This window comes from Colossoma macropomum, unplaced genomic scaffold (genome assembly GCF_904425465.1).
Source record: "Colossoma macropomum unplaced genomic scaffold, Colossoma_macropomum, whole genome shotgun sequence".
NCBI lineage: Eukaryota > Metazoa > Chordata > Actinopteri > Characiformes > Serrasalmidae > Colossoma > Colossoma macropomum.
Genome location: NW_023494796.1, coordinates 1,890,159 through 1,914,600, shown reverse-complemented (window position 1 = coordinate 1,914,600; position 24,442 = coordinate 1,890,159). Strand labels below are relative to the sequence as shown.

At 38.9% G+C, this 24,442-nt stretch overlaps 1 protein-coding gene across 1 annotated transcript in view; it reads right to left on the bottom strand.

The window, feature by feature from the left end:
- Positions 1 to 12,053, bottom strand: part of slc24a2 (solute carrier family 24 member 2) — a 33,724-nt gene extending 21,671 nt beyond the window's left edge. Inside the window, exon 1 of the mRNA XM_036583594.1 lies at positions 11,190 to 12,053. Within this exon, the coding sequence (XP_036439487.1) occupies positions 11,190 to 12,053 (864 nt within the window). The remainder of the gene's footprint in view (positions 1 to 11,189) is intronic.
- Positions 12,054 to 24,442: the final 12,389 nt, after the last annotated feature.

The following is a 24,442-nucleotide window of genomic DNA, read 5'->3' as shown; positions in this document are numbered from 1 at the left end:
GTCGGCTGCCGGCTTTGTCATCAGCAGGCCAAAAGTGGCCTGCTGTCCTCTTGCTAGTTCTGAGATACAAGGTTTCGGCCATGACAACATGTTGTTCAAGCTCCTTTGCGGAAGAATAACCTCCAGTGTCATCTACTCTCTTGGTACATTCACTGGACCAGCCAATATCAGGGTATCAGGCAAAAGTCAGGGTATGGATGGGCGTCTGAAAAGCCTATCAAAGCCAAGTTGGACTATACTAGACTAGCATTAAGGCATCAAACGCCACAAAAAGTCCAGAAAAGTGGGGGGAGGTTATCAGTACTACATGGAATAGCGAGTAAACTGACCTTAGCATTCACGCAAAGTGAGCTATCCCAGCGCTAGCACCTTAACACTCCATTATGTTTTGGTTATCTGTTATCTGGCTATCTGTCTTTGTGTTTATATCCATTAGAATATATAAAGTAAACACTAAACACCGTCGTCCAAACTTTAACCTAGGCCTTCAGTTTAACTCCTGCACTGAAGTGAAAGCTAAACTGAAGCTAACGTTCTAAAGCTGAACTGTGTAGCATTAAAATATTTCCTCCATGTGTTTGTATTTTGCATTCTTATACACAGATGTGAGATTCTTCCCGGCAGCACCACACGAGGGCCTGTAACCGAGTCGAACTGTTCTGGCAGCTGGTGGAAATCTTAAGCGCTAGCACGTTCCGTCAGCGATTAGCCGAGCCATGCTCACGTTCCTGTCCCTCACCCCTTGTCCTGCCTGTGGCAGGTGGAGGATAAGCCACGGCCTGTGGCCTGCAGGGCGGATGGAAATAGCCCGGGGTGAGGCATCCATGATGGGTTTTAAAGTAGAGGTCAGCCAACTGGAGAGCAGTGCTGTCTGACACTAAAGGACCTCCTTATTGCTAATTTAAGTCTAGCACTGTTGCGTTGCATTATGGCCAGATTACCAGTAGGGCTTATATTATCTCATTAGCACATATATTGTTAGAGATATCAGCACAATACTATTTAACCACCTTTGTTGCACTAACTACAAATGCTAGCATGAGCAGAGATCCCATTAGCGCAATTAGCAGTGCTTGTCCTGTCAAAAGAGTCATTTCCTGAGGTAAAAAGTGACTTTGGACAGACGTTAGACCAAGAAAAACTGAAGATAAAGATGTTTCACATTAGAACCGAAAACAAATTCTACAGGATTACCCCTGGAATAGCTTTAGCACGCGATACTTTGACTGAAATCGATGGTCAAGTCTCAGATTTCTCTGTAGATATGGTCATATTTGCTGGGACTTTGATGCACAGCCTTCTATATTTAAGTTTTCCAAAACCGAAACAGCTTAGAAAACTAATCCCAGAGGTTTACGCAAAGTCAGATTGGTGGTCATCTTGTACCACCTCAGGCTACACTCTTACCTGAGATGATACCAGCCGCTTCATGTTGATTGGGAAAAAACTGTCAGACTTTCTTCGCAGTTTTCTAACAGTTGTGTAAATTGTTATGCAAGTCAAGTAAGTTAAGATCATTCCTTAAAGACCCCTGGAATTGGTTCAAGCTTTCCAGAGGGAAGCTTATTCACTTTGTCGAGTTACAGTTTAGCTATTAGCGAGAGCTAAACCAGGCCTGCGGTGTAGCTGTTAGCTATCTTTAGCTCTGCTAAACTGAGCCTGCAGGATCCTGCCAATCCAGCGTTCCACCTCATGACATCTTGATAACTTCCACCGCCCGACCCTCATAATTACAAACACTGTCGTCTTCAGTGCTTTGGTCACAGATGCTTATATCAAGTGAACAAAATGCTAATTGGCTAAGTAGTTCACAGTCCACAATGGTTTAACCGACTATAATCCCAAGCCTGGGGGATTATAACAGTTTGAAATGCCCCGTAACATTGAACCACAGCACTGGTTACATTGCACTTACATAAGCAGTTAAGAAGGAACAGCAGTTCTTAGACTAAAGGCGAGATCCTTTTACCCACTGATGATAATTAAGGACGATTAAGCAGCTACTGGACGGCCGGGCCGAGCGAGAAACGCTGACTCATCCTCCCTCAAATGGCTAATTCGGAATGAACCGATACATTTCAGCAGCTGAATCAGCTGATATATTAGCAAATACTCAAACATTATTTATAGAACTGTACAAGTTTAACAATCGTAGTTCATTACAAAGATCATACGCTAACTACCTTTCTATACTGCTTAAAATCAATCAATCAACCTTTATTTAACCTCAGAGAACATTGAGGGTGACCCTCCTTTACAATGTTGCCAAGTTGATACAGGTTTTTCAAGAAAAGCGATACCAAAAAAATGAAGTCTGAGTATGACATACTGTTATCTATTGAAATGGACAGTAAAGTACAGCCAAAATTAAGCTACATGCTTAAAAAAGATGGTTTTTCAGGGGTTCTTTAGTAAAGACGATGGCTCTATTTAGAACCGTGAGTTCTACTTTGAACCATTTTCATGCTTAAATGGTTCCTTGCATGGTGAAACATTTCTTCAGATTGATGGAGAACGTGTTGCAGATGGTTTTATATAGCAACAAAAACAAGCTTGACATCTTAACAATGGCAGAACCCTTTTTGGTGCTATATAGAACCGTTTTCAAAAAGGTTCTATATAAAACCATATACAACACACATATACACATATACATTGGTTCTATTTAGAACCATTTCACCATTCAGAGAACCACTGAAGCATGAAATGGTTCTAAATAGAATCAAGAACCCTTGGAGAACCATCTGTTTTTGAGTGTATGTTGTAGCAAACTATGCTTTCGTCTATTTGTACAGCAAACCTCTGCTAGAAAGACTAGGCTGGTCACCAGCAACACCAGCAAATGCTGTGTTGTAGATGTTGGTATGCGGGTCAACCAGTATGACCCTGCTGGGTGACCAAGCTGAACCAGCACAGATCAGCTTATACCCAAAAGGGAATTCATTAGCCTTCAGCATGGAGCTGTGCTAAAGCGATAAGACCCAAGGGGTCATTCTCAAATGTGAATATGGATAAATGGGCATAATTGGGTCCAGGAAATAAACGTCAACAAAGTCAATATTTGCTGTAAACAATGTAGACGGTAATCAGTGGAACTTGTGTCAGTTTCATGTGTCTATAAAAGTATTTGAATACAACTTTGAACATGCCTTGGCCTGTAGTCTGGCTACCAGACACCTCACATTCCTTAAGAATGCCTGGTCACGAAAATCATTTCGAATTGAACAGAGTGGATCTGATCGCTCTGATCATAATTTTAGATTCGGCTCTGAAGAAGAACCCATACAACCAAACAGAGAGTCCAGCTTTGTGAGCTGAACAAAGAATTTGAGATATTTTACTCAGTCTAACACAGTTTAGAGATACATAAAATACTTCTTAGCTCAATTTATTTGTGTCCCCGAATTTTCTAAACTTCAGGGTTAGTGTCAATGTCAGTATATCAACAAAACAACAAGAATTTGAAGCCATATTACTTGGGCGTTCACAGTGTATTAAACACTTCTGGACGCTGGAATGTTCATGCTTTTAGACCCCAAGTGGGGTAACCATCCAAGCACCTGTGCCATTATCAGAAGCTTGTGGGTCTGAACCAACATCTTTGCGCATGTTAACTAATTTCCAAATGGGCTACTCCTCCTTTCTACCTTTTGAACATTCCCATTCATGGCTGTGATTTGCTAGAAAAAAACAAACAACCCACATTAAATCAACTGGAGTTCAAGGTTGGACAGTCGGTGTCCAAGAACTACACTTTATATGATCCTGGACCTGGAGATCTACCACCCAGTTTAGCTCCCACCCGAATCTAACACACCTGATCTGGGTAACGAAGGCCTTCAGGAGCCTCTGAATATTAGAGCCATGTCAGAGTGTGATGGTGGAATGGTGGGTCTCCAGGACCAGGACTGAGCCCCCCCTGCTTTAAAGGATACAGCGTGTATAGAACATTATACAGTAGTTAGTTCTGGCCACGCGAGCTGATTGGTTGAGAGGTGTTCTAACTGTGCTGTTATTTCGTCATAACATCACGGCTTTTTCACAAACGCTGTATCACTCCGCTGAGACACCGTTGCTAAGCAACGACTTTGACAGCTGTAGGAGACGCTCAAGCCATTTGAACGGTTTTACTTCTTACTTTGCCATAAACAGAAAATGGACACTTTTAAGATCACATTTGACCAACAGCCGATTTGGTCAGACTCTGAAGATGAGACGACACTAAATTCCCAAACTGTCATCACCACTGAGCAGCTTTTCAGTCGGCAGCTGTGACAGAAGAACAGCTGAACAACCTGGAATCAGCCAGAAATGAACCCAACACCATTCGCCAAACTAAATGGGCTGTAAGATGCTTTACAGACTGGCTGGAACAAAACAACATTAATACTGATCTGGCAAAAATTGACAAAAATGAGCTAAACCTGATATTAAACCTATATACTTCAAAAGGCAAGGCTTACAGCAGACTGAGCAGCGAGTGGGCGGAGCTCGTTACTCTGATGTAGCAACAAGCTGCTTGTTAAGGAACTATAATTTGGAGGAAGGAACTGCTCTTCAAATGACTTAATGGTGCAGGAGCAGCTTATTAATCTGAACTCCTGCTGCGATATGAGCTGAGCTGAACTCTCAGATCATTAGGAACTGGTCACTTAGTCCTGCCGAAGGTGAAGACTACGCTGCTCTTAAATGGAACCAGCTGACAGACTCCGCTCAGTTTAAACACTGTTAGCTCTGCCCGCTTCTCTCCTGTAAGGCCACTCTATTAGCCTAATTTCATTTTTTATTTGATATTTAACGTCTTCTCTTTTAAATCTATTGGTTTAGTGTTTCAGTCATGCTTTTTAATTTCTATTCTCCTTTAATTTGTCATTTTTTAAATAATAATTTAAAATACAATCTTTATATTTTCTTATCTGTAAAGCACTTTGAATGCCCACAGCGTCTAAAAGGTTGTCTCGCCTATACAGTCATATATAGTTTGTGGATATTTTAGCAATAGTACAGTTTGTGCAAAAGTTTGTGCACCCCAGTCAGATGTTGTTGCTCTTCTAAGTGTGAATAAGTTAACACGTCCTCCACAGGGAGCACATTTTAATGCCCAGTTGCCGTTTATGTACTGAGTTTAACGTAAAATGTGACGTGCAAAAGTCAAATAATATAAATTGTTCATTAAAATCTGCGGAGAATTTATTCAACAAAATGTCATACGACCAGGGGTGCCAAAACTTTTGAGCAATACTACTTGTGTACTTTTGTAGGAGCGCAGCGGAAATCATGAACAAAGCCAAAGCATGGAGCATTAACCTGAGCTGTATTGTTGGATGTATGAGAAGAGTGCAAAAGTATAAACATCAAAAAGCCAGGAAAACTCCAAGGCACTCCTATTTTAAAACAATTAAAGGCCCTTATTTTCATATTAAACCTTTAAAATGTCTCAGAGTTTTTAAAGGTCTAATAGGACCATGCCATACGACAATAAAGGCTTTTTAATTGCCTTAAAAAAGAGATTGTGTTGGCGTTTTCCTGGTTTTTTGAGTTCCACATCAGTTTCCTTAGCTTTTTTGAAGAACTTTTTTCAGTGCTACCCAAACATGAACGCTCTGAAAACCTGCAGGACTCTAATCTCCAGGGCCTGAACCTGTATTCAGTCACAAAGTACACTCATTTATTTAGCACAGGGTTAGATTAGAAAGCCTTAGTAGGCCAGATCCATACTACACTTGAAAAAACATGGTTCTTCACGGGTTCTGTAGTAAAGGGAATGGTTCTGTTTAGAAGCATGAGTTGTGTATAGAAGCATTTCATGCTTAAATGGTTCTTTGCATGGTGAAATGGTTCTTGGTTGATGGGTATAAATGGTTCTATATAGCACCAAGAAGGGCTCTGCTATTGTTATGATGGCAGTCTTCTATATAGAGCCATACACAATGCACTCTCCATCAAACAGAAGAACTTCTATATAGAGCTCATGGTTCTAAATAAAACCACTGCCTTTACCAAAGAACCCTTTGAAGAACCGTCTTTTTTTCAGAGTGTAAGTTTTACTAAAGCAACACATTTTCTTAGTTCAGAATTCAGGCCGATAGAAGGTTCAGGAGACTTTAGCGAAGCAGACGCTGTCGTGGTCAAGGCCTAATAAAGGCCAGTCTGTGGGGCGTTTGGGGTGGCGTCTCCTTGTAAGTGGCGTTTGGTTCACCTAAGAGAACAATATAAGAAGATTACCGTTTAAGAGAACAGCTTTGAGAGAGAGAGAGAACAAGTGGGCGGGGCATTTTGAGCCTAGCGTGTGAATTTATACAGTCCTCTGCAAAAGTCATAGACCTGTTTGATCTCAGTCACAGCAGACATGAAGTACAAGTTGCTCATATAAACACATGTTTAAGGTAATTTCCACAGAAGCCTCAACGAGCTTCCAGCTTCCGTTTATTTCAGGAGACTCACTTTCAGTTCCTCAAAGAATCTGCAGACACACCTCCAAAGTTCAGTCTCAGAAGCTGGTTGATCATTTTCTGAAGTAATCAAACACATTCAGTGGTGTTGAGGTCTGGACTCTGGGGTGGTCAGTCCATTGTTCAGCTTCTTTGTTTGATGTGTCCGTCTCCTTTTCTCAGTGAGGTTCTTCTTGACAGCTACACATCTTTTCAGACCCATAACCTTTGATTTTCTCCTCTCTCTCAAAGATGAAAGCTTTAAGCGCTGTTTATCTGATGGGGGCAGTTTTGGTGGTCTGCCAGGTCTTCCAGGTGGTTGTTAGGAGGCCTATTTTCTCTGTAGCTTTTAAACATTTTTCTCCCATTTTGGAAACTTCCCTATGCAAGTGGGTTATCTTGAGTCTAATCTCCTAAGAAATATCTCCTGAAAAAGTAATCACTTGTACTACTTGGGTGTTTTGATTAGAAATTAAACAACCGAAGGTTGGGCACCAAACCAAGCTCAGGCTTTCTGGGAAACATCACTTCTGTATCTGTTAACAATCAGATGTTCGTTTCTTTCCATCTTAGCTTAAAACAAACAGAACAGCATCAACAGCACTATTATTGTTCACTGCAGTGCCAAAAAAGTTGCTTCTGTAAAGCAGCGTTAGGTATGAGAAAGGTGCTATATACATATATTTATATATACATATAATGTATATACATATACATATATATATTTTTATATATATATATATATATATATATATATATATATATATATATATATATTTAGCCTACTATTAGGACTAGTCATTAAACTCCGTAAACTGCTGATTATGAATTAGATTAGGCTTCTGTATGAGTTTAGTACCAGAACACCTCCCTAGAACCATAACATACTACTGTTATTAACAGTGATAATAACAGTAAGCTATACATAGCATCATACACTAAACATTACACATGCAAATGAGCTTGCAGCAAATGATATGTATGACTGATTGCTCATCTATCTATCTATCTATCTATCTATCTATCTATCTATCTATCTATCTATATCTTTATATTGTTAATCTGAATTGTTGCTAACAGCAGGCCTGAGTCAGGGACTACAGGTGGAAAGTAGCCAATAAGCTAATAGTGGCAGATAGATAGTTAGATAGATAGATAGATAGATAGATAGATAGATAGATAGATGAGCAATCAGTCATAAATAAGATAGATAAAGAAGATGGTTCCTCAAGTGCTCTTTAGTACAATGAACGGTTCTATATAGAGCCATTGCATGCTTAAAGGGTTCTTTGCATGACGTGGTTCTTCAGACTGATGGAAATTGAGTTATATATGGTTCTACATAAAACCCATGAAACTCATGAAGTGGTTCCATATAGAACTTGTGGTCGCCTTTACTAAAGAACCCTTGAAGAACCATCTTTTGTAAGAGCGTAGCGTCTCTCGTAAGTGAGACTCGTGTCTCTGAGATGTCATCCTTGGTGGGCAGGTCATTCCTTTAAGCGCTAAGAGTCTTTTTATTTTGGTTGCCGTCGTCACCCATGGTAAGCGGGTGATTCAGGATTACAAAGGGATTTCAAGCAGGTGGTCAGGAGGCTCGGGCAGAGGTGAGCGAAACTGACCGCATTTTCCACTCTCTGGACCCAAATATGCGCTCCCGATCAGCACCGAAACGAGCCTGTAAATGACGCTCCAGAAAGGCGAATAAAAGCAGGTGGTTTGTTGGCTGCGGTGGGACGGGGTCGTGCTGTTTTGACTCCAGGTGACACCTGGCTATACTTAGCTTTGCTAACAGGATCTAACGCGCTTATTGGATTAGCCCAGAGCTGAAGCTAAAAGAGCAGCAAAAGGCACATGTGCTGCCTGCACCAGCTCCACTCATCTCCATCTCCACACACAAACCTCTCTCAGCTTCTCTGACTTCATCTCTATCTCTTCATAAGTCTCTCGCTTTTACTCATTCAGTTCAGTTCAATTCAGTTCAAAGCAGTAAGCTCTGTTTTTTAAGGACAATATTTAGTTACAGTATTGAGAAATTATCACTGAGGTAATAAGAACTAATATTTCTAGGCATTTCTAGGGTGATGATTCATGTATACAAATCTTGTTAAGTCTTAATTAAGGCTTATTCTTGGACTGAGAAAGTGGCATATAGAGAATTAAGACATCTGAAGTTTCAGTTTAGAAGTAAAGGAATTGTCGCTGTTAGACCAAAACCATTTAGCTCCAAAATATAAACTTAATAGGAGTAAAAAAATATTATTAAATATTATTATTATTAAGTAACAATGGATGATAATGTGGTAAGTAATGCTCTGAGCAAATTTGGTCCATTTCTATTCATGCATTTCTCTTGAAATTTTGACAGAATGTAAAGATCAGCTTTTCAAATGATGTAAAACAATAAAAATCAAAATGCAAGGTTTTCTTCTGAAGCTAAAGACCTTGATTTTACAAATCTTGACTTCTTATTAGTATTCGCTCTTCTCAGTACAGATCAGTATTTACAGCTACAATTCTACAGATTAAAAAAAGACAACTTATAACGAAGATGCTGTACTGACATTTGTATAATTTGTATATGACAGCTAAATTAATGAGAGTACTTCAAATCACCAGATGAAATGTGACAAATCAAAGATAAACTGAGCTTAGAGATTGGAAAACTAATAGAGATTCACCAATAATTAATGAATTCAACAAATTATTGATCTCCATGAAGGATGCTAACAATTGATTTTAATACTTTAATACTTTAGAAGCTTGAATCTTAAAAGTACTGCTTGCTGGAATCATATTCTCAGATCTCCAAGTTTAACGAAGCTGGCTTGGTAAAAGCGAATGTGGGTTTAGATATATAACTACTGAGGAATCTTTTGTGGGTATTAAGCCCTATGCTTGTCTATAAGCCTGCTACGCCTAGCGCGGTGGGGCTAGCTCGAGTCACCTGAGCTCCATAAGAAGGACACACCACGTCGGAAAGCAACAAATCCGACTCCAGCTGTGTGACAGATAAAGGAGCAGGTTGGACAGATCAAGAATCAAACTAAAAAACAAACTTCAGAGCCTCTTAAGAACCTCTCTGTCAATAGAAGTGTGAGCTTTCTGGAACATAGTTGTTTTTTTTTTAAGACAAACAGTTAAACACTTGGAATGAATGCTAATAAGTTGTTTAAACTAGCTTTCAAATAAAGGTAGATAATTAAATTCATGACATTTTCTTAGTGTGCAATCTCATCCTTATGTTTTAACCTCTTATTTAGGCCTGTTTCCAATCATTAGCTATGTAACTACCAGCCTACCATCATACAGGTCCCTACATATAATAAAAAAGAATATTTTTGCTTTTTGATCAAGCTCTATGAGTAAAAGAGGCAAAGTCATTGCACATTCTAACTATACCTTTGAAACAATGACAAAATGTTAATTATATGCTGAGAATGTCACTCCACAATACACAATCTCGCATTCTGTTTGTGATTATGTGATTAGGCCACAATGGGGACAAAGAGTCCTCTGTATTTTGACAAATGTATTCATTTGAGTTGAATTCAATTGTGTCGAAATACAGGGGCTTGATTAACTTTGAGTTTTTCCAATAGGCTGCTCATTGGTCTTTTCCAGAATAAACATTTGATATGCAATCTAGTGCTAATGCTACCCTCTAATACAAGCATTTCAAAACCACTTGATAAACAAAAGGAAAAGAAAGGATCCCACCAAGAGTTGAGACAGTTTGAGTAGAAGGACAGAAGGAAGTTTCACCTTGAGACACGCTAAGACACAATGAAGATGCTAGGAAACAATGAATTGTGGGATTCTGACCATTGAGCTCTCACTCAAAACTTGAGTGATATAGACTTCACATCAGATCTACATATAAACATTTAGGCTTTTGGTGAAGTAATAACTTGAATTTAGGACTCAGCAAATATGGATGGCCTGGAACATTAGTTCCTTGCCCTGGTCCTATAGAACCACTGCCCAGCACATGTTAGTGTTTTCCAGCCGTAAGACACCCACAACAACTCTGAAAGGGCTTGAGTCAGGTGAGTCAGAAAACTTTAAAATGTGCAGTGCAGGGGTACCTCAGGACCTAGGTAGGAAACCATGGTGTAGAAGTCTAACCTTTTCTTGCTTTATTCTATGAAAGGTTATCTCTCCTCTTCTCCAAGCCCAACAGGTGTTTAGGCCTTCCTCAACTGTTCCAGGTGACGCATGTGCCAAAGCCTAATCCAGCGGGGCCGGGTGATAAAACAGGTGACCATCTCTTGCCCGTCTGTGATTTCCTTGGCCAAGCACCTGACACCTAGTCTGATGGTTCCCAGCCGTAGTCCTGGAGGAATTTTGCCTCACAAAGTGCCAGATCTTTCTTGCTCTAAACACAATCACTTCGACTCAGGAACAGTTTGTGACCTAGCTGATTATTTGGATAAGATAGGACAGGGCAGGCTCCTCTAGGAGCAGGATTGGGAGCCATTAGACCAGGGGCCCTCAATCTTGGTCCTTGAGATCTACCACCCTGTAGAGTTTAGCTCCAACCCTAATTTAATATACATGATCCAGGTAATGGAGGCCTTCAGGAGAATCTGACAATTAGAGCCAGGTGTGTTGGATCTGAGGTCTCCAGGGTGGTAGATGTCCAGGACCAGGATTGAGCACTCCTGCACTAGACTCTTTTATGATGGCTATTTGGAAAGAGTTATTTGTCAAGACAAATGTTCACATTCCCACGCAAGGCTAAATGAGCCAACTCACCTTTGGTGCAGCTTCTATTTCATCCACCTGGTTTCTGTTCATTATGCCCTTGACCACACCCTCCACCTGGGCATTGAACTTCATGAAGAGCACATAGGAAGAGTAGGCTGTTAGGAGGGCAATGCTCTCCACATAGGTGATGTAGTTATCCAGGAAAAAGACGATGAGCATTATGAGGTCCATGATGTAGAAGGACACGTCCCTGAAGAGGGGCCACCACGTGAGATTCAGAATTTCACGCGAGAACAAGGCGCACATCCCAATCACAAACAGGATGTTGAAGACAGCCGAGCCCACAATTGTCCCGATACCCACGTTGCTGTGGGAGATGAACACGCCAATCACAGAGGTGAAGAGCTCTGGCGCGGAGCCTCCAGCGGCCATGAAGGTGGCACCAGCCACATCGTCTGAAATCTCAAGCTTCTCGGTGATGACAGTGAGCCCAGGAACAAAGAACTCATCACAAACAATGGCTAGTGCGATGAACATGTAGAGCATGCCGAACATATGCAGAACCACGGCCCCCTGCCGCCTCTCCTCCAGGCTGAACAGGTCCTCAGGATAGTCTCCTTGACCCTCCATCCCAGATGCCATTGCAACTGGTACATCCACGGAAATATTATGTTCCCCATCAGTGGAGCGCAGAGTTCTGTGGGACAGTGGCTGTCCAAACAGAGACATGGCCGTTCCTTTGAAGGCACTCCAAGACAGGAGCAGAGCAAGGGCGCAGAAGCTGAGGACGAAGCCCAGGATCCGTGAAGGACGCAGCTTCCTCCTCACATGCTGCCTCAGCTGCCGCTTGTTACTCGGCAACGCAGAGGCGAGCTCTGGCCCCAGCTCCACGCAAGAGAACATGGGAACCATGGTTGACGAGCGGCGGTCCAGTGTAGTCCCTTAGATCTATGGAGTGCCAGACATGACCCCGCCCACACTTAAACCTAATTGAAAGGATGGACTCCCTGATTCCACGAAGGGTCGAGATCCTCTAATGGTTTCCTCATAATAATACCTGAAAACAGGAAAAGAGGGGGAAGGGTATTAGTTCACATTTTGATGAAAATAAACTCACTGACCACTTTGTAATCCATCATTTTATGCAAATGAACTAAGCAAAAGTCTCTATGATAAATATTTCCAATTCAACCTTGTTAATGTTACCTATGGCACATGTGTCCACCACTTCATGCTGTTTGCTCTCGGTCTAATCTGTGAAAGTCAGGTGAACAGACAGGCTGTCAGTCACCTTACTGTAACCTATTAACTTTGAGTGTCCATGTGAGGGAAGGCCATGTGGCTTAATACAGCACTGCTGGCCTCTGCCTAATCTCCAGTCATCTGCTCATCTCGACAACTTTCAGCACTGAAATATTTATGTTTATGGTCATACGTTTTTGACTCATTCAATTCTAAGCGAACTGTCGGCAGGTCCAGACTTCCATTCCTTACCATAACTATGTAATTTTATATAAGTATTAGTAATTACACTGCAAACACTGAGCATATTATAGAAATTCTTGCATAATTTATTGTAGTTAGTGGGCGATAACACTTAAGATAAATAACTGTAGATCCATGCCTACCAACCCTTCTTCTGGAGATTTATCTACTGTCCTGCAGGTTTTTTTTCCAAGCCATATCTCAAACACTTGGTCCATCTACTTAAGGTGTTCTGAAGACAGTCAGATGACCCAGGTGTGGTGGATGAGGGTAGGAACTCTGCAGTAAGTTCAGGTAGATCTCCAGGAGCAGGGACAGTGGCCACTGCCGTACATGAACATGAACGGATTGCTTTGCCACCATTATTTAAAGAGTCAGAGTTACGTTACGAGTAAGAGTAGTCTTGACTCTAGACTTCTTTATGGTTCTAGCGGTGTCACTTGACCTCATACTGGCACAAAACTGACACCACCAGGTACTTAGTACTGGTCTACCCAATGTTACACTAATGCAATATGACAAAATAACCAGTATAGTTTGTTTCTATGGTACACTCTTAAAAAAAGATGGTTCTTCAAGGGTTTTAGTAAAGACGATGGTTCTATATGGAACTGTGAACACTCACAGAACCTTTTGAATGCTTCAGTTGTTCTCTGAATGGTAAAAAGTTTCTGCAGATTGATGGCAAATGTGTTGTATATAAAGTGCTTCTGTTATTGTTATGATGTCAAGCTTCTGACAATAGAAGAACCCTTTTTGGTGCTATATGATGGTTCTTTGAGTGTTCATGGTTCTACATAGAACTGTTGTCTTTCCTAAAAGCCCTTGAAGAACAATCTTTTTTAAAAGAGTGTAAAAAAAGCTCTTGGTGCATTGTTGAACTGTCCCATAGACATTCCATACGTATCAAGAACTCAGGAACATGTTACTTAAGAGGTCAGACTTAATATGAGGTTACAGTAAGAAATGTGTTCACAACAAACTCCCTGGTGCTGGATTAACATCTACAGTGTGCAGTTCACACTAGAGATTTAAGCATGATGTGGGAAACCTCACCTCAGTAATCACACATCAGAGCATTTATTAGGTATGACTTTCTTATAGTGCACATGTTTGTGTTTTCCCATGAAAACACACCCACTTTAACACAAGAAGGGCTTCTAAATTTGTGGATTAGTTAGATCAGATGTTTTGGAAGCAGGGCAAACGCCAATATGTACAGGGCAGGGGGTCCTCCTGGGGGATCAGGGTTGGGATTCACTGCATTAGACCATGGCGGGGCTGCCCTATATCACCACTGACATTAATAAGACTGTGAACCTGAAGTTTTACAGGCTTCACACAATAAATCAACTTAAACCCAGTTCAGCAACTTGAGGATTTCCTCCATTATACAACAGTTTTCCATTCTTATGTGATACGGCTATCATGGCAACATCATGCAAGTTATGAATTATCAATTATTTAAAACTTTACAAGTACTTTACTGTAACCTATTAACTTTGAGTGTCCATGTGAAGGAGGGCCATGTGGCTTAATACAGCACTGCTGGCTTCTGCCTAATCTCCAGTCATCTGCTCATCTCGACAACTTTCAGCACTGAAATACTTGGTCATATGTTTTTGACTCTTTCAATTCTAAGCGAACTGTCGGCAGGTCCAGACTTCCATTCCTCACCATAACTATGTAATTTTATATAAGTATTAGTGATTACACTGCAAACACTGAGCATATTATAGAAATTCTTGTAGAATTTATTGTAGTTAGTGGGTGATAACACTTAAGATAAATAACTGATCCTAGGTTCTTCACACCAAAATTGGTTCTTCTATGGCCTCTCTGATGACTTGATTTCACAAATCTTGACAGAATTTTGGATTCACAAAAGAGGTGAGGTGAGCTCTTCTTTACCTCCTAAATCAATGGTAAAAGCCCACTACTCTAACCTGCAGTCAGCCAACACATTTTCCTAAATTCTCTTAAATTTGCACCATTGGAGTCAGATCGTTAGATTTGCTCCAAAGCATTTGCACCAAATATTAGCAAAGCATCATAATACTCCTGTGGGGTCATTTATTTCTGAACACTCTAACCGGAGCCCTCCTTTTGTAATTGAACACGCCCGGTCCAGATAATTACTTGATTATCTGGGTCAGGTGTGTTGGAGTTGGCTTGGAACCCAGTTGGGCAGGAAGGTATGTTACGTGTCGAATGTTTTGAGACACCTAGCCCTGTTTTCACTGTTAGTTTGCACTAATTTTATCACGTTAAATAAAAAGCTGTTTCAATCTGGTCTTCTTTGCAAAGCTTGCAGGAACATCTGCCAAAAGCCCCACCCTGGGAATAATGGCGTGCATGTTATCCCCTTGATGTGATGTCAGCACTCTTCAGCACTTAAACCCTTTCAGGTGTTTAAACCACCTTTGGGCCAAAAGAGCTTCAGTATAAGCTTTTAACAATAATTTGAAAAAGGAAACTGTCAAATTTTTATCTTTATCTATTTAAAACCTGCTCTTCATACAGAGGAAGATACGTTGATGGACTTTGACGCTGAGGATGTATAAACACAAAGCACCAGCCCAGAGCTGCTATATACTAACTGAGGCTTTTTCTTACTTCATTGAAAAGTAACACTGAAAATCATTACTGTGAAATTTTGGAGACAGTGATGGTGACCACTGTGTTAGAAAGAGCAAAACCGCACACAGTGTCCATCTGTCGGCCTAACGATTTAATCCGATCAATAAGCTGCTGATATCCTGACTTTCCCTGCAGCTTCCTGGACCTCATTTACAGCACTTTACTTTCACTCTGTCTTATGTGAACAACTATAATGAGAGTATTTATATGTATATAAATACATGGAGCAATGAAGTATTCAGATCTTAGATATTTCAAGGATTATGTTATAATCCATTCAAACGCAAGGCATTAATAGAGATACACTCTTAAAAAGATGGTTCCTCAAGGGTTCCACATAGAAGCATGAACATTCAAAGAACCCTTTGCATACTTGAAGGCTTCTTCGCATCATGAAATGGCTCTTCCGATTGATGGAGACTGTACTCAGGATGGTTCTATTAGGAAACGTTTTAAAACGGGTTCTATATAGCACCAAAAAGGGTTCTTCTACTGCATCCAAGCTTGATGTTGTAACAACAGCAGAACGCTTTTTGGTGCTATGTTGAACCCTGTTCAAACGCAACACATTTTCCATCAATCTGAAGAGCTCTTTCACGATACAAAGAACCCTTTAATCATACAAAGGGTTCTTTGAGCGATCATGCTTCTGTAGAGAACCATTTTCTTTACTAAAGAACCTTGAAGAACCATCTTTTTTACGAGTGTAGTAATAAGCTAAATGCGTATAAAGTCATCTTTTGTAGGGCTCTTTCTGTTGGGAGGTGTCTGCCCCAAACCTCTTATTAAGTTTCATTTTAAAATTGAAAAAAAAAGCTGTCCCACATTTTCACATCACTACCGAAACAGAGAGTTTTAGTCAGTAGGCGGAGCCTTACTTTAGCCACGCCCTTGCATTTTAGAGCAGGAAGTTTGACTGCCCTGTCCCTCATGGCCACATGGTGAGCAGTTAGATCCCATTGGTTCTACGTAAACGTGTCCCAAATTATGGAAATCAGTTTGGAACAATTTTTCTGCAGTCAAGTACTTTTTTTATTTTAATGAAAATTATGATGGTCTAATGTGTGAACAGCTGTTCAAAGCTGTGTCCGTTAGTCATGTACTGGCTAACATTTTTGAGCTCAAAATGAGCTAAACAGTCACTACTGAAGCATCTTGTAAAGTTTCAATCATGTTATGATTGTTTCGGTAGTGATGTGATTGTTTCGGTGGTGACAAAATGGAATGTTGAATCATTTCTTTTAATACGATAAACATAATTAAGGTACAGAGTCACTCAAAGCAAAAAAAAATTAAGTCTAAAGTCCAAGATCAGTTAAAAGTCCCAAATGTGTTTTCAGTTCTGACTTCATGCATAGTGTCCACAAGTTGCTGTCGCGTGCAAAAGTTTGTGCACCCCTGGTCACATTCCATGTATGTCTTGAATTTCTAAGTGAGAATAAGTTTCTCTACAGAAAACACACTTCTGCACATTTTAGCACACAATTACTGTTTAGTTGCTGAATTTAACATTAAATACAACACAAAATGTTGCTTGTTTAAATGTTACAGTACATTTTATATTTTAAGTTTTTCTAGTAAGTTAATCTCGGCAGTTAAATCGTGCACTAACGCATATATTAGTGTATTACTCCTCTTGTATGTTATGGCCTATATTAGGAATAGACAGTTCTAGTGTTAAGTGCTTTTCTTCTGATCTGCACCTCATTCCTTTACCTTAGAACTTGAAAGGGGGAATGAAGAAACGGAAGGACATGGAGATAGTTAAATGATTGTGGAACTAGTAACTGGTAAAAGAATGCATTTCTTACAAATAGATCAGTTAAATACAGACACTAAACTGCATCAGCTTTCACCACTTTCGTTTACCAGTCCTGTAAAACCTAAAACAACTACGGTCCTGCTAATGCATTGCAGTCGTTACTTATACTTACTTGTACTTATTATTTAACCCTTATTTTACTGTAATTTGCCATACCTTTACCTTATGTAAGTATTTACATGTAATTACATAATTAATTCCTTAACTAGTTACCTAATTAATTATAATCAGATTTGATTCCCATGCATTATCGAGAGATCTGATTCTGACTTTTTGGTTTGTTTCAAAGTAAAAAAAAACAATGAAAAAAATGTAAAGGATGCTTTTTCTTTTTTGCAGAAACAAAACTGTAAAGACAACAAGAACTCTTCATCAAATTCAAATCCTCACACGGTAGTTACAAACACTCATGTGGTACAGATTGAATGTTTAGAATCTACACTTTCCACCTAATTTCTCCATTTGTTCCACTCAGCCACGAGTCAGAAACAATTCAACATGATGAAAGTGCCATCAGAGGCGTTTAGACCGAGAACCAAATCCTTGGTCAACCAGCAAAAAAACCTATAGTAAAAAAGAATTCTGTATTTTTTTTACCTCCGTATCTGTGGTTTGTCGTGGAGATCGCGAGGCAGCCCAGCTCCTGACCAAGGAAATCCACACGCAGCTCCGAGAGCATGGATCAGGAATGACTCTGTCAGAGCAGCCACGAATCAGAATTAGTGCTAAATCTCTCTCGCTCTCTCTCTCTCTCTCTCTCTCTCTCTCTCTCTCGTCCTTAACCAACCTGCTCTTTGCTGTCCTTCACAAGGCAAGGTGAGGTCGTAACAGGGCTGAGTTATAAAAGAGGTCCAATGACCTCAGAAAGGTCCCTCAATAAAAAGTAGCTCTTCTGCTGTGATGCTGCAAGACAGCTGAGTAAATCCCATATTAATTTAGACCTTCCTGATTCAACGTTTGGCAATTTGAATGATGATAATGCATATTTTAATTAAGAATAGAATTAATTTTTTTTTTTACTTCTCTCTTTCTTTAGGCCTCCTCACAAAAGTGCAAGTTTATCAGACAGAACAGGATTTTTATTGGAATTTTTCAAGTCCAATGCGTTTCTTTAAACACTCCATCTTAAAACAGTCCATTCTACAAAATAGACCCAATATGAACAGAGCAGAGTAACCAAATGGCTATAAACAGTTAATACTGTCTACTGAGGTACTCGCCATCATTCTCCAGCCTTCCAGCTGCAGTCTGCTGTGTATTATCTGTGTATTGTTAACCACCTTGTTTTTATAATCAGCACATTGCTTGTCGTTTCAGCTTTTCTGCTACTTCAGTCATGTAGCTGGCTAAGTTTGCGGTCTTTGTTGGATGTGTACAAATGTCTGTAATTAATATGTTCACAAATATGGTGGATGGGTGATTAAATGGTGAGATGGACAGATTTACCGTTTGATGTATGGATACTTGGATGGATAGAATGTTGCATAATGATTTAATGAATAGACTGATGAATAGATGGTTGGATGGAAAGATAGTTGGATGTTTGGTTGGATGGATGAACAGCTGGTTCGGTGGATGGATAGACGTTTGTAGTTAATGGATAGATGGATGGATGGATGGATGGATGGATACCTTCATAGATAAAAAGTTTAAAGGATATATAGACAGTCAATTGGGTGGTTGGATGGATTGATGGAAAGAGAGTTGCATGGATGGATAGATCTTTATGATTAATTGACAGTTGGATAGATGGATATTTTGATGGATACATGGTTTAATGGATGGATAAATGGTTTGGTGGATGGATGGTTGGATGAAAGGACAGATAGTTGGATGGACTGATCAATAGATAGATAGTTGGATGGATGGATAGATGGTTGAAAAGACTTGTGTTTGTATGGATGGTTGCATGGAGTAGTAGATGTTGGTAAAGATGGCTGGATGAACTAATAGATGTCTGTACAGATGGATGGATGGATGGATGGATGGATGTTAGATGTACTAGTAGATGTTTGTATAGATGGTTGGATGGATGGATAGATGTTGGATGGACTGTTAGATGGATGGATAGATGGTTGGATGGACTGTTAGATGATTTTATAGATGGTTGGATGGACCACTAGATGTTTGCATAGATGGACTAATAGATTGGACAGACTAATAGATGTTTGTACAGGTGATTGATTGGATGGATGGATGCATGGATGGATGGATGGACTGTTAGATGTTTTAATAGATGCTGGGATGGATGGATGGATGGTTGGATGGACTGTTAGATGTATGTATGGATGGTTGGATGAATGGATAGATGGTTGGATGGATTAATAGATGTTTGTACAGATGGTTGGATGGATGAATGAATGGTTGGATGGACTGTTAGAAGTTTGTATAGATGGTTGCATGGATGGGTAGATTGTTGGATGGACTGTTAGATGATTGTATAGATGCTTGGATGGACTAATAGATGTTTCAACAGGTGGTTGGATGGATGGATGGATGGATGGATGGTTGAATGGATGGATGGATGGATGGTTGAATGGATGGATGGTTGGACTGTAGATGGTTGGAAGGATTAATAGATGTTTGTACAGATGGTTGGATGGATGAATGAATGGTTGGATGGACTGTTAGATGTTCATACAGATGGTTGGTTGGATGGACTGTTAGATGTTCATATAGATGGTTGGTTGGTTGGATGGTTGGATGGATGGGTAGATGTTTCATTAGATGATTGGATGGGTAGATTTTTGTATAGGAGGTTATAAATGTTGGTATTTGGATAGATAATTGGATGGATATGGTTGGTGGACCATTATATGTTTGTACAGATGTTTTTATGGATGTACACCTATTTAGATAGATGGTTGGATGTTTGATAAAAGATTGGATGGATGGATAGATAGATACTTTGATAGAGGGTTAGATACATGATGCTGATATTAATTTCACATTTAACGGTAATCTTGTATTTTGAACAGCCAAAACATAACACTAAACCTGATTCTAAACCTAAATTTTACCGTAATATTGCTGATATCAGGAATAATCTGGGACAAATTGAGAAAAACTGCCTCATATTTAACATAAACTCTTTGCCTCTTGTTACTCTTTGCTCTGTAGTGAACGAGGGTAGTCTGTCAGTGTGCTGTGAGTTGTTTAAATACAGCTTTGAGTGAATCAATGCCTGATAGCCTCTCTCTGAGGGGTCTGTATGGCCTATGCTGGGAGCTGCGGCTAATCCTGCGCTATACAGCTATAGATTACTGCATCTCTGTGAGGAGCAGCAGATTAGGCCTGTAAGTGCCAAAGCTCCTGCCGGGGCTTTAAATAGAGCCTGAGCATTGTGCTGCAGCTGAAACCCACCACACACACACAACTGAGGACATTACAGCTTAGCTACATGCTAATTCTGCCACCAATCATCTTCCACTATCTTGCAGGATGTGAAGCAGGAGATGGGAGTTTTTTGTCGTTCTCTTTCTGGACAATGAAAAACACGGAAACCTAGAACAGTGACATCTGCTTCTTTAGCACTGGAGCTAGGAGGCTAATGTAGCTAACAAGAAGAGGAAGTTTGAAGCCCCCTGTTAGGACCCATTTTTGGACCCCAGAATGGAGCACAGAAGAAGTTCTAAGAAAAGTAATATCCAGAATGAAGTTCTAATAGAATTAATATCCAGAATGAAGTTCTAATAAATTAATATCCAGAATGAAGTTCTAATAAATTAATATCCAGAATGAAGTTCTAATAAAATTAACATCCAGAATGAAGTTCTAATAGAATTAAAAAACAGAATTAAGTTCTAATAAAATTAATATCCAGAATGAAGTTCTAATAAAATTAACATCCAGAATGAAGTTCTAATAGAATTAAAAACCAGAATGAAGTTCTAATAAAATTAACATCCAGAATGAAGTTTTAATAGAATTAAAAACCAGAATGAAGTTCTAATAAAATTAATATCCAGAATGAAGTTCTAATAGAATTAAAAACCAGAATGAAGTTCTAATAAAATTAATATCCAGAACAAAGTTCTAATAAAATTAAAAACCAGAATTAAGTTCTAATAAAATTAACATCCAGAATGAAGTTCTAATAAAATTAATTTCCAGAATGAACTTCTAATGAAATTAATATCCAGAATGATTTTCATGTAAAATTAACATCCAGAGTGAAGTTATAATAAAATTAATATCCAGAAGGAAGTTCTAAGAAAATTAAGTAATATTCAGAATCAATTTCTTACAAAATTAACATCCAGATTGAATTTCACATAAAATTCACGTCCAGAATAGAAGTCTAATAAAATGAATATCCAGCATGAAGTTCTAAGAAAATGTATATCCAGAACAAAGTTCTAACACATTTAATATCCAGAATAAAGTTCTAATGAAATTTATATAAAGGATAAATCTTCATAAAATTAACAGCTAGAAATAGATTCTTATAAAATTAACATTCAGAATAAAATATTAATAAAATCAAATATCAAGAATCAATTTCTTACAAAATTAACTTCCTGAATGAATTTCTAATAAAATTGATATCCAAACTGAAATTTTAATAAAATGAACACCCAGAATGAAGTTCTAAGAAAATTAATATCCAGAATGAAATATTAATAAATCAATATCCAGAAATAAGTTCTAATAAAATGAATATTCATAATGGCTCATATTTCAAAAGCGGTGCTCAAATCTCAACTCAGGTAACTTAAGAAAAACTATTAGAAATCTATAAATTCAAAATTTCAATATTTTGGCATCAATAAGACTTATCATATCTAAGATTTTGAATGAAATATCTAAATGTACACTTTTGTATGTACTTTAGAATATGTAAAACAGCAGTGTATGTAAGTTACTGATCAAAACAGCGAACATTATTAATATAGTCATGTGAGAATTGATTCCAGGTGTTTGAACGGTGGTGTATGTGGGACCCTGTTGGACGTCCACAGGAGGGGGAGAAGTAATTCAGTATGAATGTGTCACTTGATCAAACCGTCTGTATTTGCTGCACCTAAAGTCTATAATCCTGATCAGAGTTCAGTTCTCAAAGACCATCTGGGGTTTAAAGCTACTGCTAAAGCCTGGAGCTCCACTCAGAACAATATGTTACTACAAACACAGCTTTACGTCATGAGCTTCTTTTCATATGAATGTATGAGTGATGACCTGTGAATTACCTCCTAACTATGACAAGTCCAGGACATTAATATAACAGAACTGACCAATATTTTTACAAAATTATTTGCCTTTTATTCCAAATTGCTCTCTATCCCTTTGTAACAAGGATTTTTTTTAAAGAATAACAGAATAAAAAACTCATTTTTATTTCTCTAATAAAGGTGGTATTAATCATAATATAGCACTGATATTGGCCCAGTGCCAACAATCAAAGTCACGTTACATGACACTTTCTTTTTTATTGCTTGACAATGTTTGAAATTGGCAGCTGCCCTTCACAGTTTTTCATAATGAATAGACCAACAGAAATGACCTGACTTACTTGTTAATGCACACAGTAAGTATATAACCTTACTACTATTTTTCTATGATATTCCTTTAATTTTATACAGTCGTATGCAAAGATTTGCACATCGCTGTTCAGATTACAGCCTTTTTTGTCGATTTTCTAAGTGAAATCGTTTCAGAGTAATTTATTGTTTCGGAGTTATTTATAAAGTAAAATGTTGGAGTGACTTTGAAGAGTAATTAGTAAATAGTACAGAATGATGTTACAGAGTGATTGTTACAGAGTGATTGTTAGAGTGATTGATATAGAGTAATTGTGTTACAGGGTGATTGTTTTACAAAGTAATTTTGGTGATTGTTGGAGTGATTATTACAGTGATTATATTAGAGTGATTGTTACAGAGTGATTGTGTTGCAAAGTGATTGTGTTACAGTGGCTGTTGTAGTGTGATTGTGTTTACAGTGGTTGTTACAGAGTGATTGTTAGAGTGACTGTTACAGAGTAATTGTGTTACAGAGTAATTGTTCTACAAAGCAATTTTGTTACAGGGTGATTGTGTTGCAGTGATTATTACAGTGATTATATTAGAGTTATTGTTACAAAATAACTGTCATTTTGGTGGTTGTTAAAGAACGATTGATGCAGAGTGACTGTGTTACAGTGGTTGTTGTAGTGTGATTGTGTTACAGTGATTGTTATAGAGTGATTGTTAGTGACTGTTAGAGAGTAACTGTGTTGCAGAGTGATTGTTTTACAAAGTAATTGTGTTACACACTGTGTTACAGTGATTATGTTAGTTATTGTTGCTGAGTGATTGTGTTACAGTGGTTGTTACAGAGTGATTGTGTTATAGCAATTGTTACAGAGTGGTTGTTACAGAGTGATTGTGTTACAGTGATTGTTACAGAGTGAGTGTGTTACAGTGATTGTTACAGAGTGAGTGTGTTACAGTGATTGTTTTAGCGTGATTGTGTTACAGAGGCTGCTACAGAATCATTGTGTCACAATGATGGTTATAGAGTGATGTGTTCTACAAAGTGACTGTTATAGACTGATTGTGTTATAGTGATTATCGCAGTGATTACCGCAGTGAGTATGTTAGAGTGATGGTTACAGAGTGATTGGTACAGAGTGATCCTGTTACAGGGTGATTGTTACATTTATTATGTCACAGTGATTATGTTACAGAGTGATTGTTAGAGGATCTTTACAGATTGACTGTTACGGGGTTAGAGAGTGAGTAATCCTGCGTGAGGTGAGACGTCCTGGGTGGGATGGGCACATGGTGCCAACAAAACGCTGATGCAGCGACCATTCCTGTTCCTGCAGATAGACGGGCAGGCAGGTAGATATAGAGAGAGCGAAGTGTTCTACCAGAGAGGAGTGGATGTCATGCTGTGTCCAGGAGATGAGATTTAATCCTATTTTAATCGTGGTGGGATTAAGGATACACAGCGGCTCCTAATCCGCCTAGATTACCCGTGCTGCTTCCCGAGGCGGGAGGGGGTTGTGTAATCAAGTGCACTTAAGGTGATTTACTTCCCAAGGTTTCATTCCCATCAAAGCCCCAAGGTGGATACAGACGCGAAACTTAGTTAAAAAGGAGTATATGTGCAGGGGTGGTTGGGGGGTGGGGTTGGTTGTTGCATTTAATTCCAGAGAAATATAACCCTATATATTTATATATATATATATATATATATATATATATATATATATATATATATATATATAAATATATAGGGTTATATTTATATATAATGGCGTGATATACACTTGTCAGGCATAACATTATGACCACCTCCTTGTTTCTACGCTCATTGTCCATTTTATCAGCTCCACTTACTATATAGGTGCACTATGTAGTTCTACAGT